The following is a 14,191-nucleotide window of genomic DNA, read 5'->3' as shown; positions in this document are numbered from 1 at the left end:
TTTAATATGTTGCGGGCCAGTGGGTTTGGGTGAATTTCAAGTTTTTTTTTTTCCTGTGGAGTGAATCTCAAGAACAGGGGGGTTACTCTCTATTGCGATGCGAAAGCATGTTCGATGCGAAAGGTAAATGCGATAAGAGTACAATTTGGTACTCTATATCGTCTACGCAAGCGCTTTCGCAAAAGAAGTTGAAAATAAACAATAGCGAAGAATGACAAAATGGAATGTCAAAACTTGTAAATAAAAACATTTAAAACAAATTAATTGTATGTGCACGTGTTTGTTGTCAAAAATATAATAACAAAAATAAATTGTGATGGATTCGGTGGCGTTATGGTTTGAGGAAGAAAATGAAAATGTGGAACGTATTACAAGGAGAATTTTGAGAGATAGATCGGATATACTCTCCCTAAATGACCAAAGGTAAGAAAATTGGAGTACGTATCATGTGCAAAATGTTATTAAACATTCCATTTTTATAGCTTTATACAAAACTTTCGATTAAATAAAGATGCGTTTATGTATGTATTAAACGCTATTGAACACGACCTCATCGTTCCAAAGAGATCCACAGCAATTCCAACCCCAATAAAAGTGGCCGCTGCTTTGAAATTGCTTGGGCAAGGTGGATATCAACACCAAATTGGCCAAGACCATCTCTTAGGATTATCGCAGCAATCTATGTCGCGTTGCTTACAAGAAGTTTGCAAGGTGATTGAGCGAATACTCTGTCCCAAGCACATAAAATTTGAGGTTACTGCTGAAGAGGAAAACGAAATCAAAAGAGGATTTTTCCATACATGTGGCATTCCTGGGGTGATTGGAGCTGTGGATGGTACCCATATACAAATGATTCGACCAGCCAGGAACGAGCACTTATACTTCAACAGAAATTTAAGCACAGTATGAACGCTATGGTGGTATGTGAATGTTTATGTATGCATTTGCAATTAAATCTTTCTTTGATATTAAATTTTTAGATATGTGATCACAAAATGATAATTACATTTATTGATTGCCGATACGGAGGTGCAAGCCATGACTCACATGTTTGGGCCCTTTCTAATGCAAAGCAAAAATTAAAAGAACGTTTCGAAAGAGGAGAAAAGGGATTTTGGCTGATCGGTAATAAACTTAAAATAATTTTAAAATATTTTTTTCTTACTTATTTTTAATTTTCTAAAAGGCGATTCGGGCTACCCCTTGGAACCCTGGCTGCTTACTCCATACAGAAACGCAACGGAAAACTCGTCCGAGGCTTTTTATAATAAACAGTTTTGCAAAGGAAGGTCTATAATTGAGAGAGTGTTTGGTGTTTTAAAAGGCAGATTTCGGTGCCTGTTAGCAGCCAGAGAGTTGCATTACTCACCAGAAAGAGTGGTTCAAATAATGAACGTTTGCTGTGCCCTGCACAATATTTGTACTAATTTTAATGTACAACTACCAACACACGAAATTGCTGAGACAGAAAGTCTAAATGAAATTGATATGTCTCTTAATAGCAATACGAACAACGGTGGCCAAACAACTATTGCTAAGGAAATAAGGAATAATATTAGAAACAATTTGATTTCAAGAACATAAAATTTATTTATAAAAACTTTTCATAAAAACAAATATGTATAGGAATTCATGTTAATAAAAAATCAAATAAACCCAATAAATAATATTTAACTATCGTTTTTTATTGGAAATTATGATAGCGAAAACGATATCATAGTTGTCTGGAAAAACGATATTATAAGAAACGGTACAATTTAGTTTATATCATCTAGATGATTTCGTTTCGATATCGTTTGGTTTATTGGGAACTTACAATCTAAAGTTTACAGAACATATGTAAATTATTTATAAAAACAAATATGTATAAGGAATTCATTTCATTGTAGTGTTAATAAAAAAAAACTTACAATCTAAAGTTTTAAAGCTTCTTTATGGCGATTTTGAGATCTTAAAATTCAGTACAAAACTCATTAGAGAAAAAAAATAACGATTAACATAAAAATAACGAAATTATAAAATACAAAAGTCGACTGATATGTACATATATCACACAGTAAAAATATCACATTGGTTTTCCTATTTCTAATTCTAAAATTTTCTTTTTTAATTCTAGCTTTTCTATTTGGGTTTTTTGCTTTTGGAGCTTGTATTCTTTTTCAAATTCAAATTTTTTTTTGCAAAATGATAGTTTTTTTCCTTTAATTAAAATTTTTTTCTATTGTATCTTACTAATTCCTTCAAGGAATCCCGAACTTCGCTCAAAACTTTAGTAGATTCATTGTGAAATATTCCTTGGTTTTCTACTTGAGTTTTTAGCAGAATATCACGGTCGTTTTGGATTGACAGCCGCGAACGTTTGGCTGTCTTAAAACTTTCATCCAAACAGCTACTTTTGGCAGCGGGCGCTGATTCACTTAAACTGCTATTTTCATTTTGCGAAGATAACAAAACTTCTTCTGCAGGCTCTTTGTTTGCTGAAACATCGTGAGTAGCGTTACTACTTGTGCCAAAGTATGTTGATGTTGCCCGCCCGTTGACGGCTTCTTCCATATGAAGAAGATTTATGATTTGTTCCTCCATAGAGGACAGTGGGCAATATTGTGAGACACCACCACCCGTGCTGGAAATGCTAATTTTATTCTTGCGCATCTTAACCTTCGTGTGGGTTTTTAGGTCAGACCAAACCTATATGCACATGTGCACAAATATACATACATATTAATACTGTGTTAGTTTCACGTTTTATACAAAAATATCATAATACATTACTTTTTTCCAACCAGCTACATCCCTTACAGGAGGTCCATTAGAATTAAGGTCGTCTGCCAGTTTTGTCCACAAATTGTTGGCGCGTTGTTTGGCATTTCCGCACTGCAATTGTCCCTTTGCCAAATCGCTGTGTTGCTCCATAAAATCTACTAGGATTTCGAACTGCCGTTGCTGAGTCTGCAACTTTTTCGGCTTTTCCCTAAAAAAAATAACAATTTAGATATAAATATAAACATTTATTTGTGCTTACTTACATGATGCGTCTCCTTTGCGTTTGATATTTTGTAAGCGCAAGTTATTTGAGCTTTACGAACGATTTTGACATACGCTTTCGTATTACAGAATGAGGTGATGCCAGATTTGCGAATTGGATGCGAATCAGATGCGAAAGGAAAATACGAAAACGCAATAAAGGGTACCAATTGTTCAATTAGGTACCATTTTTCTTTCGCATCGCAATACAGAGTAACCCCCCAGGCATTCCTTCAGTTTTTTTTTTTCAATTTTATTTTTTATTTATTGTATCTTCATTCATGAACTAACAACAAGTACTTCAAATTTTATATCTAATAATTATAATTTAATTAGTCCAGCCAGTGCCGGAAGAAAAATTGTTTATTCATTTAGCTTTTATTAAATTGGCATTCTTCCTTCTATTCTTTGGATTAGGTCTGCTGTGTCCCTCCTTCTTAACCGAGTGTGGCCACGGTTATTTAATATGTTGCGGGCCAGTGGGTTTGGGTGAATTTCAAGTTTTTTTAAAATATTTTTCTGCATTTTTCGTGATCTCAGCTTTTATATTCGGGTTTTTGATATACCAGGGGGCAACTGTGATCATTCTTAAAAACTTGTTTTGGCGTCATTGGATCTTTTCAACATTTGACGCTGAGGCCGTGCCCCATAGCTGTATGCCATAACACCATATCGGTTTTATGATCATGTTGTAAAGTAGAAGTTTACAATCTAAACTAAGCGTAGAGTTTCTACCAATAAGCCAATTAATTTGAATAGATTTCAATTTCATTTGAATCAACTTTGCATCTATATGAATTTTCCATGTAAGGCGACGATCGAGATGTATTCCGAGGTATTTCACTTCCGATTGTTGAATTATTGTTTGGTTATTGATATGAATAGGGGGCATGATTCTCTACGCAATGTAAATGTTATATGGGTACATTTTTGCTCATTGACTTTAATTTTCCATTGTTTTAACCATTTTTCTAATTCAAATATGTGATTTTGTAAGTAACGAGACGCTTCTTGAGGGTTTTCATGAATGCTTAGAATAGCAGTATCATCAGCAAATGTTGATGTATGAGTGCGATTGTTAGTTGGCATATCAGACGAATATATCAAATATAAAAAGGGTCCCAGGATACTGCCTTGGGGGACTCCAGCTTCAATGGGTTGGGGACTACTTAAAAAGTCTCCTTCTTTAACCTTAAATGTTCGACCAGTTAAATAGCTTTCCAATAGCTTTTGTGTGTTTGCGGGTAAATTTTGACTCAGTTTGTATATTAAACCATCATGCCATACTTTATCAAACGCTTGAGAAATGTCAATGAAGAGAGCGGAACAATATTTATTTTCCTCAAACGCTTTTCTTACAATATTTACAAGTCTATGGGTTTGTTCGATAGTACTGTATTTTCTTCTAAAACCAAATTGATGATTCGGAATACAATTGTTTTCAATTAACATCGGGTACAACTTGTTCATAAGTATCTTCTCAAATAGCTTTGATATATTGGACAATAGGCTTATTGGTCTGTATGATTCTACTTTTGTGTGATCTTTTCCCGGCTTAGGTATCATGGTAACCAGTGAAACCTTCCATTCTGGAGGATAATATTCAAGGCGTAATATAGCATTAAAAATAAAAAGAATTATTTTTATTGCTATCCGGGGTAGCTCCATAAGCATCTTGTTACTGATTTTATCAATACCAGGTGCTTTACCAGGCGTAGGGGTACGACTGCTCCAAAATGGGGTACAACAGGTGGCAACTCATTTGCTTCATTTGATGTGTTCGGTGTAAATACGTTTTTCAAATGATTAACAAACAGATTCCATTTTTATGTATCATTTCGTGCCCAACCACCACTTGAATTTCGCAAGGGGGGCTTACATATGACAGGTCTTTTAAGACTTTTTGTTGCTCGCCATAATGAGTAATCCGATTGCGGGGTTGCGTCCAGGCTTTCTACATATTTATTCAATGATTCCATTTTTCGAAATTCCAAGAGCTTTTTAAGTCTTTTTATACAATCTTTAAGCTTCGATTTGTACAATTGTCACTCTCTTCGAACTCTTCTTTTTTCATTTAAGAGCCGTTCGACATCTGCAGAATAAATTCCATTATATCTGATTTGTCGGGGGGTTTGGGTAGCATGTTGAGCAGCCAGTTTGAGATTTTTATCGAAATTGATAAGAGAGTGATCGATGTTTTCTGGTGTTCTTAGCGGTATGTTTTCCGAGCAATGTGTACTGAGGTATTTTTTATATTTGAGCCAATCAATTCTTGTGCCTGTCATCGCTAAATTACCAGTCGGGGATACAATTTCTCGGGGGCTCAATAAAGTAACAATAGTGGGTGAGTGATCTGAAGATAGTTCCATCGAGGATTCAACTTGAATCATTTCTCCAGGGATATTTTTCATCACTCTAAAATCAATAACATCCGGTATTTTTCGTGGGTCAGTAGGCCAGTGGTAGGTTGGCCGCTCGAAATCACATTCAAACCCATTTTAGAAATTGTATCAAACAAAACACGACCTTTAGGGGTAATCAGTCGTGATCCCCAGAATGTGTGCTTAGCATTATAATCGCCAGCAGCCAGGAAAGGGGGCCTAGTGAGTTAAAAAATCTATTATATTGACTTTCTGTAATATATCGATGAAATCACTAAATTTCGATGAAAATCTTCAAGACAGATTGTAGTAGCTTGAAGATAATCTTCGCAAAGATCACACATTAAGTAGTGTTTGATTCGAGCTTTTATTAAAATTGCCGAGCCTCCGCATGCTCTACCTCTGGGATCTTTGGTATCATATATTACGTATCCATTTATTCGAAATGAACTTCTGGACGTCAAATGAGTTTCAGAAACCAGCAGTATATGAATTTGTTGGTTTCTTAAAAAATATTCGAGTTCGTTTTTGTGTTGGCGTATGCCGTTTGCATTCCAGAAACATATTTTCAAACAGTTCATGGCTTAGCTATCCTAAGCTTGTAATAACATGGATTGCATTTTAAGCATTTCCTGCATCATATTACTCATAGAGTTGATAAAATTGTTAACCGATTTCACTAGGGTCTCTATTGTAGCTTCCAGTCGACTAAAATTAGAAGTGGGATGTTTGTCTGCAAATTCCACATTGATATTAGGGTTATTTTCTTTTCCTATTGGTGGGTTTTGAGCAAATGTTGGATTCGTTTTTAGAACACTAGCGTATGAACCTTTATTATTCATGGTTTGCAAGATTTGGGGGTAATGGGTATCAACTAGGTTCTTTGATTGCACAGGATAAATACTGGGTTTCTGTGTTAATGTTCTTTTAACTATAGAATATACTGAGCATCCTCTGTAATTTGCTGTGTGATTTCCGCCACAATTGCTGCATTTTTTTACTTTGCAGTCGTTTTTTTGATTTATCGCATTGGGTAGATCCGTGCAATTCTCCACACACCACGCAAACAGGGGGTAGTTTGCAATATGCCCTAGTATGACCATATTCTTGACAGTTTAAACACTGGACGGTTCCCGATCTCTTATGTGGCTCTTCTATCGTAATTTTACGATGCAATAAATATTTTAAACTGTAAATTGGGTGTGTTTCATTTTTCCTGAGATTAACATCACCTGGTTCTAGTTCAACTCTAAACATTGGTTGGGGAATTTTCTCACGATTTCTAATGTTGACTACATTTTTTATTTTAAACTTGTTATGTTCCAAAGCAGCCTTTATATCTTCAGGATCTACACAAGAGTCAATACCCTTAATAACAATTTGAAGCCCTTTGCTACTCTTCAATTGGTATGTGTAAAAACTTTGTTTATTGTTTTCAAATTCGGTAACAACCTTACGGAAATCATTTTCATGATTTACCCGTATCTTAGTCTCGCTTATGTTACCTCGCTTAAAAGGTACAACGTAAAAAGAATTTTCTCCGACCAACGAGATTAAATTCTTAATTAGAGCATTCGAATTTTGCTCTCTCAAATAAATAGGAGGGGGTTTGGACGACTTGGGTAATGTTGAGTGGTCAGCTGTTTCATCTTGCAAAATAGAAAATCTGTTTTCGGTAGTTTTCCTATCAATTTCCCTATCTTTAGGAATTTTTGCGGTTGATGCAATTTTTGAGGATCTTGGGCTGCGTCCTCGTTTCAGTACAGTAATGTACCTATCAATTCCCACTTGGATTTGTGGTTTTTGTGCACTATAATTGGGCTGAACATTTTTAGGTATTGCTCCCGTACTATGGTTAATTGGGTTTGTACTTACTGTGCAGGTTTTTGTTTTAGGGGGTGAATTTGAATTCAAATATAACGATTTTAAAGGCTGATTTAAAAGTAGCATAATGCTTTCAAATAACAGTGCTTTAATAGCAAACTGTAACATATCTGTGGGCATTATTAAATAAAAGCTTTCAGTTGATTTGATCGTAAGTTGGCAACGCTGTATTCGAATTCGAATATTCAGTTAAAGAACATTATAGAAAATACACCACATATGGCGTATGTATTAGTAAGATCTAGAATATTCGAATTTTGACAATTAAAGAACAATCTAGAGTGCAGATGGCAGTATTATAAATAGTGGCAGAGGTTGCAGTCGTGAATCAGTTTATCAGAGACGCTATTCAAATAAACATCAACTGAGCGCCTTAAAGTGTGCTGTGTTTTTTAATTGAATTCGTGTACATTATAAAGTGTGTCTTTATCCGGTTTATTTAAAGGAAATAAACCAAGCGTTTTGAAAAGGTTAAAACGTAACAATATAAAAACTCAAAAAGCAACGGACAAAACAAAAGCACCCTCCTATAAGATGTTTAAAAATTTGACTCGGTACTGCATATTTGCATTTAAAAATTCCAAAAGATAAAAATAATGGAAGGCGCACACTGGTTCAAGGGCGACATTAATTAATTTTTGTTATGTCTTCTGAGCTATCTGATTTTTCACAGTTTGTAATAAACAATCTAATTATCATGTACCAAAAATATTAGGCTTATATATTTATTACTTTTTTGTCCAGAGACCTTCAAAGGTGACATAAGTGAATGCGTTTGAAATGACCGTATTATATATGCTACCTTTTATCGCTTCATGCTGTTAAAATATTCTTGTAATGACACTATAATGATTTTTTTTTATAGAATTGGATGTTATAAATGATATACATATATGCAAATAAAAAAAATTTGAAAATTAAAAAAAAAAATTTTACTACTATAAATTGTCCAAAAATATTTATTTTCTCCAACTTCTAAAAAACTAAAAAAAAGTTAGGACAAATTTGCTTGACACTCATGTTATTGCGCATGCAATAACAGCTTTTTTTAAAAAAAAATAATTCATTATCTCGGGAACTATTGGAGATATTATTACGAAATTTCAAATGATTGGAACTGAGGTGTTTTCGAGTTGATTCGCAGTTGTTCAGCTTCCTACGGGTAATGGGGGCCAGTACGTGGCCCCTCAAATTTGGTCACCTCGGGTCTCAAATTTTAAAAAAAAATCGCCAAAAATCCATTTATGATCCGAATGAGCTGAAATTTAAAATAAAAAAGTACTTGAGAAGGTCTACTAAAAATACGCTTAGATTTATCTATATTAGTTGAAGAGATATTTAGGTTTATTGATTTATTTTTTTTAATTTTGCTCGATCTTGTTTTGGTTTTTTAGATATGGCGGGCCAACGACGGGTCGAATTTTTTTTTAACAGCGTCAGCTATATTGGCGATAAAATTCTAAATATAAATAAAAACAACTTGAAGACAGTTATGTCGTCCCTATAAAAAGTTACATGCATCCAAAGTTAGAAAATGTAAAAACTAAAAAAAAAAATATAATATGGTGATTTTCCATGAAGAAAAATATAAAATTTGAATTAATGTAAAATTTTAACGGGTAAAGATATCATAACACCTCAGCTCCAATCATGTGAAATTTCGTAATAATATCTCTAATAGTTCCCGAGATACCGAATTATTGCCAAAAAAAAAATACGTTTCTTAACCACTGTGAGGCGTAGTGTGTAAAATTTAAGTTTTATACAGTTTATTGTTAAAAAACAATGATAAGGAACAAGTACTCCAGTGAATTTAAAATTAATGTTATTGAAGACTGGAAGACGGGCTTATCACTACATGAATTGAGTAACAAATATTCAATTAACAGATCAGTTATTTTCAGGCTCGTTTCAAAATTCTTTAAGACTGGCCGCATATCACCGGTGCATTCTGCAGGTCGTTCGCATAAAACCACACGATATGATGATTCCTTGATCAAAAGAGCAATACAAAAAGGTTGTAGAGCATCCGCTAGTCAAGTGAGAACAAGTTTAAGATTATGCGTTAGCGAAAGAACAATCGGTAGAAGAGTGTAGAAGCCCGTTTAATCAGCTGACGACTAGCAAAAAAACCATTTCCATCAGCTAAGAACAAGAAAGCTACACTGAAGTTTACCAAAGCCAACATCGTCTGGAGTGTCCTAAAATGGAAGACAGTACTGTTTCCTGACGAATCCAAATACAACTTAAAAAGTTCAGCTGGAATAAGGCGTGTACGCAGACAAAAAGGAGAAAGATTGCAAAGGAACAATTAAACATGGAGGAGGCAATGTAATGGTCTGGTGATGCTTTTCTGGTCAAGGATTTGGGTCAAATCATAAAATTTATGGGATTATGGATCGGTTCATGTACCGTGATGTATTGAAAGCTGTAATGTTGCCTTATGCCAGTGAAGAAATGCCAATTATAGGGAGCTTCCAACAGGATAACGATCCTAAGCACACCTCCAAAGTTTGTAAGACTTGGCTTCAGAGCAATAAGATTCAAGTTCTTCATTGGCATAGTCAATCTCCCGATCTTAATCCTATTGAGAACTTGTGGCACATTGTTAATATGAAAATAAATCGTGAAAATTGCGCAAATAAGGATCGGCAATTTTCACGACTTATTTCATGCCGTTAAAATAGCCTGGGAAGGAATATCGAAAAACGCCATAAAAAACATAATATCTTCTATGCTAAGAGATGTTCTTGTGCCATCCAAAACAAAGGATTTGCAACAAAAAATTAATTAAATTTTTTTTATAGTATATCTTTGAAGGGTTGTCCCTTTCATTTTCTACCTTAAAATATTTTTTGATTTTAAGTTACCTCTTATGGAAAGGTTAACTTTGGAAGTTTTTTTTTTGTCAATAATAAACATATTAACAAATGAAAAAATACATAATAGATATTTAAAACTTTGTTTTTATACAAAAAAAATACCATATGAAAAAAATGCACTGAGGGGTGCTTTAGTTATGGCCAATACTGTATACTGTCTCTCATTCTATTATACTGTCTATCATTCTGTGGTTGGCTGTTATTGTTCCTCATTCACACTCATTCGTTTTGTAAATAAATACCCAACGATCTGAAGTAACTGTAGTGCTGGTGAATGTCTTGAGTAGCATATGAATGTGCTTGTGCAGCCCCTTTTTTATTTATTTATTTAAGTCAATGGATTAAATCCTTACAGACTTTTATGAAAGTATATACATATAAATAATTACAAAACATTTACAAAAATAATCATTTAGGGAAAAATCAATGAGATGATAAAGATTGTTAAATTCGCAGTATAATCTCCTTTTTGCATCAGCTTGGGCGTAGTTAGTCCTAACGTTTTTGACATACAGTGGCTTGAAATGACGTGACAATCGTTAAGGGACGTTAAACGTAACATTATTTACAAGGAATTCGGAGCAGTCTACACCATTAATTATATTGATCAAAAATGTTAAATTAAGCATAGTTCTCCTACTGTATAATGTAAGCAATTTTATTAATTTAAGTCTATTAATGTATGATGGAAGGTTTATTTCAGGATTCCAAAGTAAACCACGTAAACAGAAGAGTAAGAATTGTTTTTGAACAGATTCTATTCGTTGTACATGAATATTATAATAAGGATCCCAGATAATAGATCCATATTCCAATATAGGTCTTACTAAAGAGATATAAAGTTGTTTAGTGATGTAAGGGTCGCTAAATTCCTTAGCCCAACGTTTTATAAATGCAAGTACACCTCTGGCTTTATTTATTGTCATAGTAATGTGCGAAACAAAGTTCAATTTATGGTCTAGTAAAATTCCGAGATCAAGAAAATTTTCAACAGATTCAAGTTGATAATTACCCAAAGTATAGTTGGCAGAAATATAATTACTTCTTGAAAAACGCATAAGTTTACATTTTTTTAAATTTAATTCCATTAAGTTTTGACTACACCAGGAAAAGAAATTGTTGAGATCGGATTGGAGATATAAATGATCCTCATATTGAGAGTAGCTCAAAAAGATTTTGACATCATCCGCATACATTAGAATATTGCAAAAATTTAAAACATCCGGAAGGTCATTGATGAACAGGGAGAATAGTATAGGGCCAAGGTGGCTCCCTTGAGGTACACCAGAAGTAACCAAAATATTTTTGGAGTATTTGTTATTGAATTTAACACATTGAGTTCTATCCAAAAGATAAGATTTTATCCAGTTTCGGCTACGAGAAGTTAAACCCAAAAGGTCCAGCTTAATAAAAAGAAGATTGTGAATTACCTTATCGAAAGCTTTACTAAAATCGGTATATATCGCATCAGTTTGTTTTCCTTGGACAAAGCCTTGGTTTACACGTGTTGTGAGATGAAGGACATTCGTTGTAGTAGAACAACCTATCCGAAATCCGTGTTGACATGATGACAGTATAGACGATGATTGATGGAACATGTAATCTGTAATAAAGTGCTCGAAAATCTTAGGAATTGCACTGAATTTAGCAATGCCTCTATAATTGGAGATATCAGATTTATTACCAGATTTAAATAAAGGAATAATGTAGGACGACCTCCAAATTTTAGGAAAATATCCATATTTTATGGATGTGTTGAACAACATTATTAATGGTTTTACCAACGATTGAGCACAATAATGTAATATGCAGCTTGGAACACCATCAGGACCATAAGTATACGAAATTTTTAGTTTATTTAAACTTTCCAATAAATCAACAGTGTCAATATTCGGGAACGATATAGCACGATTAGTGTATAAATCAGCGAACATATTACATATGTTAACGTCATCAGAAGATTCCCAATTGTAGAGTTTCATTACAGAAGGATATCCATTTGTTTTTCGTTTAGAGTTGACAAAGTTGTAAAACTCTTTCGAGTTAAGCTTAAAATCATTCTTCATTTTATGTAAATATTTATTATATAGCAAATTGTTGAGAGTATTATATTCAGCACGAGAAACAGAGTATTTACCGTAATCTATGAGCGAGCCGGATTTCTTAAATTTTTTATAATACTTATTCTTTAAATTCTTTAGTTTAGTTAACTGTTTAGAATTCCAAGGAGGTCCAGTGTGTTGGTAAGAACTGTGTTTTGGAGTGCATCCATCCATGTAGGAATATATTCTATTATAAAAAATGTCAGCCATGTCATCCAAAGTAGAATTGTTTAAGTAAGGGACACACTTAAAGGAAAAATAAAACAACTTTTATTAAGTATAACAAATAGAAAATATGTTTATTCAATAATTAACATTCAAATTAATAAAGATAGATAGATAGATATAATAAAATAAGATTTGGGAAAATATAACCACCAACAAAATAAAACAAATAACTTCTTAAAACTTTAGTAAATCGTAAACATAAGATTTAGTTAAATTAAAAAAATATATATAAAATCAAGTTTTAGGCTTCTTGGAGCTTAGAACTGCTACGACTAAAAACCTTTTTCAGGATTTTACTGGACCATTTTTTCTTCTTTTTGGTTTCACTGCATATTGAAGTCGTTGATGAATGCAATTGTCCAGTAGAGTGGGCATTACGTAATACGACACCATCATTACGTGGAACATTGTTTCTGTGAGCTCGCATTGTGAAATGCTTAAGTTTAGATCTTTCTTCTTTCAAAGGTTTTTCATTATCGTCAGGGGGTATAACGCTTATGCTTGGAATTTCGGTAGGTGGGCTTGGCAAATTTATTAACTGGCACTCTGACGTGTTCGATGTCTGTCTGTTTGTATTTGAATTCCTATTGAAAATAAAATAAATAAAAATATTAACGTAAAAAACTAACGTTATATACATATGTACATAAATTTAAATTTTTTTCAAATCCATATTGTCTATATCTAAATGACTTAGTAATCCAGATATTGATAAAAAAATATGTCAAAAAACCAGGTTGTTCTGGTTGATTTTCTATAGAAAATCTGTGTATAACATAATTTTCTAAAAAGTGAGTAAAAAAACATTTTCCTAGATGTAATGGGGGCCAGTACGTGGCCTCTCAAATTTGGTCTCCTCGGGTCTCAAATTTTTAAAACAAATCGCCAAAAATCCGTTTATGATCCGAATGAGCTGAAATTTAAAATATAAATAGTACTTCAGAAGATCTACTAAAAATACGGTTAGATGTGTAGATCATCATCTATCTCTTGAGGAGATATTTAGGATTATTATTTTTTTTTTTAATTTTCCTGGATCTTTTTTTGGTTTTTTAGATATGGCGGATGGCCGATTTTTTTTTTACAAAATCAGTTTTATTGGCTATAAAATTCTAAATAAAATAAAAGCAACTTGCTAGCAGTTATGTCGTCCCTATAAAAACTTACACGCATGGAACATGTAAAAACTAAAAAAATATATTGTGGTGATTTTCCATGAAGAAAAATATAAAATTTTAATTAATGTAAAATTTTAACGGTTAAAGATTTCATAACAAAATTTGGAACTAATATAGACTCAAATGTCCTTAAATCAATGACATTATAATTTTTGAAATTTTTTATTTTCAAATACCGAAGTTCCTAAAACGGATAAAATGTGTTCCAACTGAGTTTTTTAGAAAACTGCCTACTGTTACGTTATTTACCCTGTGATAGTAAAAAACTTTGCAAGTATTTAAGAAACATATAGAGCTATATAAATAATTTTTTTTTAATTGGCCAAGTTTGTATAGGTTTGGGGTTGTTATGTCTGCTTAAGTGAACTAAATTTTACTTTACACGCTTTTTCATTAAGTTCACTTTCCGGATCATATACAAATTGAATATAGTTTCGAAGAAATTTTTTTTCTACAAAAGAAAAAATATAGGGACTTTTTTGGTAAAAACGTAAAAAATACGGCCCTTTCTA

General features: G+C 33.1%; 2 protein-coding genes across 2 annotated transcripts in view; one reads left to right on the top strand and one right to left on the bottom strand.

The window, feature by feature from the left end:
- Window positions 1–316: 316 nt before the first annotated feature.
- On the top strand, window positions 317–1,584 carry LOC135961257 (putative nuclease HARBI1). The gene is made up of 4 exons (XM_065512755.1): window positions 317–423; window positions 483–903; window positions 981–1,125; window positions 1,187–1,584. Exons 1-4 carry the CDS (start codon window positions 317–319, stop codon window positions 1,582–1,584), a joined length of 1,071 nt encoding a protein of 356 aa, XP_065368827.1.
- A 10,957-nt stretch (window positions 1,585–12,541) lies between these two features.
- The window catches only part of Myd88, a 169,051-nt gene continuing 167,401 nt past the window's right edge, over window positions 12,542–14,191 (bottom strand). Inside the window, exon 6 of the mRNA XM_065511439.1 lies at window positions 12,542–13,085. Within this exon, the coding sequence (XP_065367511.1) occupies window positions 12,743–13,085 (343 nt within the window). The 3' untranslated portion in view covers window positions 12,542–12,742. The remainder of the gene's footprint in view (window positions 13,086–14,191) is intronic.

The sequence above is a fragment of the Calliphora vicina genome, chromosome 5 (assembly GCF_958450345.1).
Source record: "Calliphora vicina chromosome 5, idCalVici1.1, whole genome shotgun sequence".
Lineage (NCBI taxonomy): Eukaryota > Metazoa > Arthropoda > Insecta > Diptera > Calliphoridae > Calliphora > Calliphora vicina.
The sequence above is the reverse complement of the archived record's forward strand: the minus strand, read 5'-3'. Positions and strand labels throughout refer to the sequence as shown.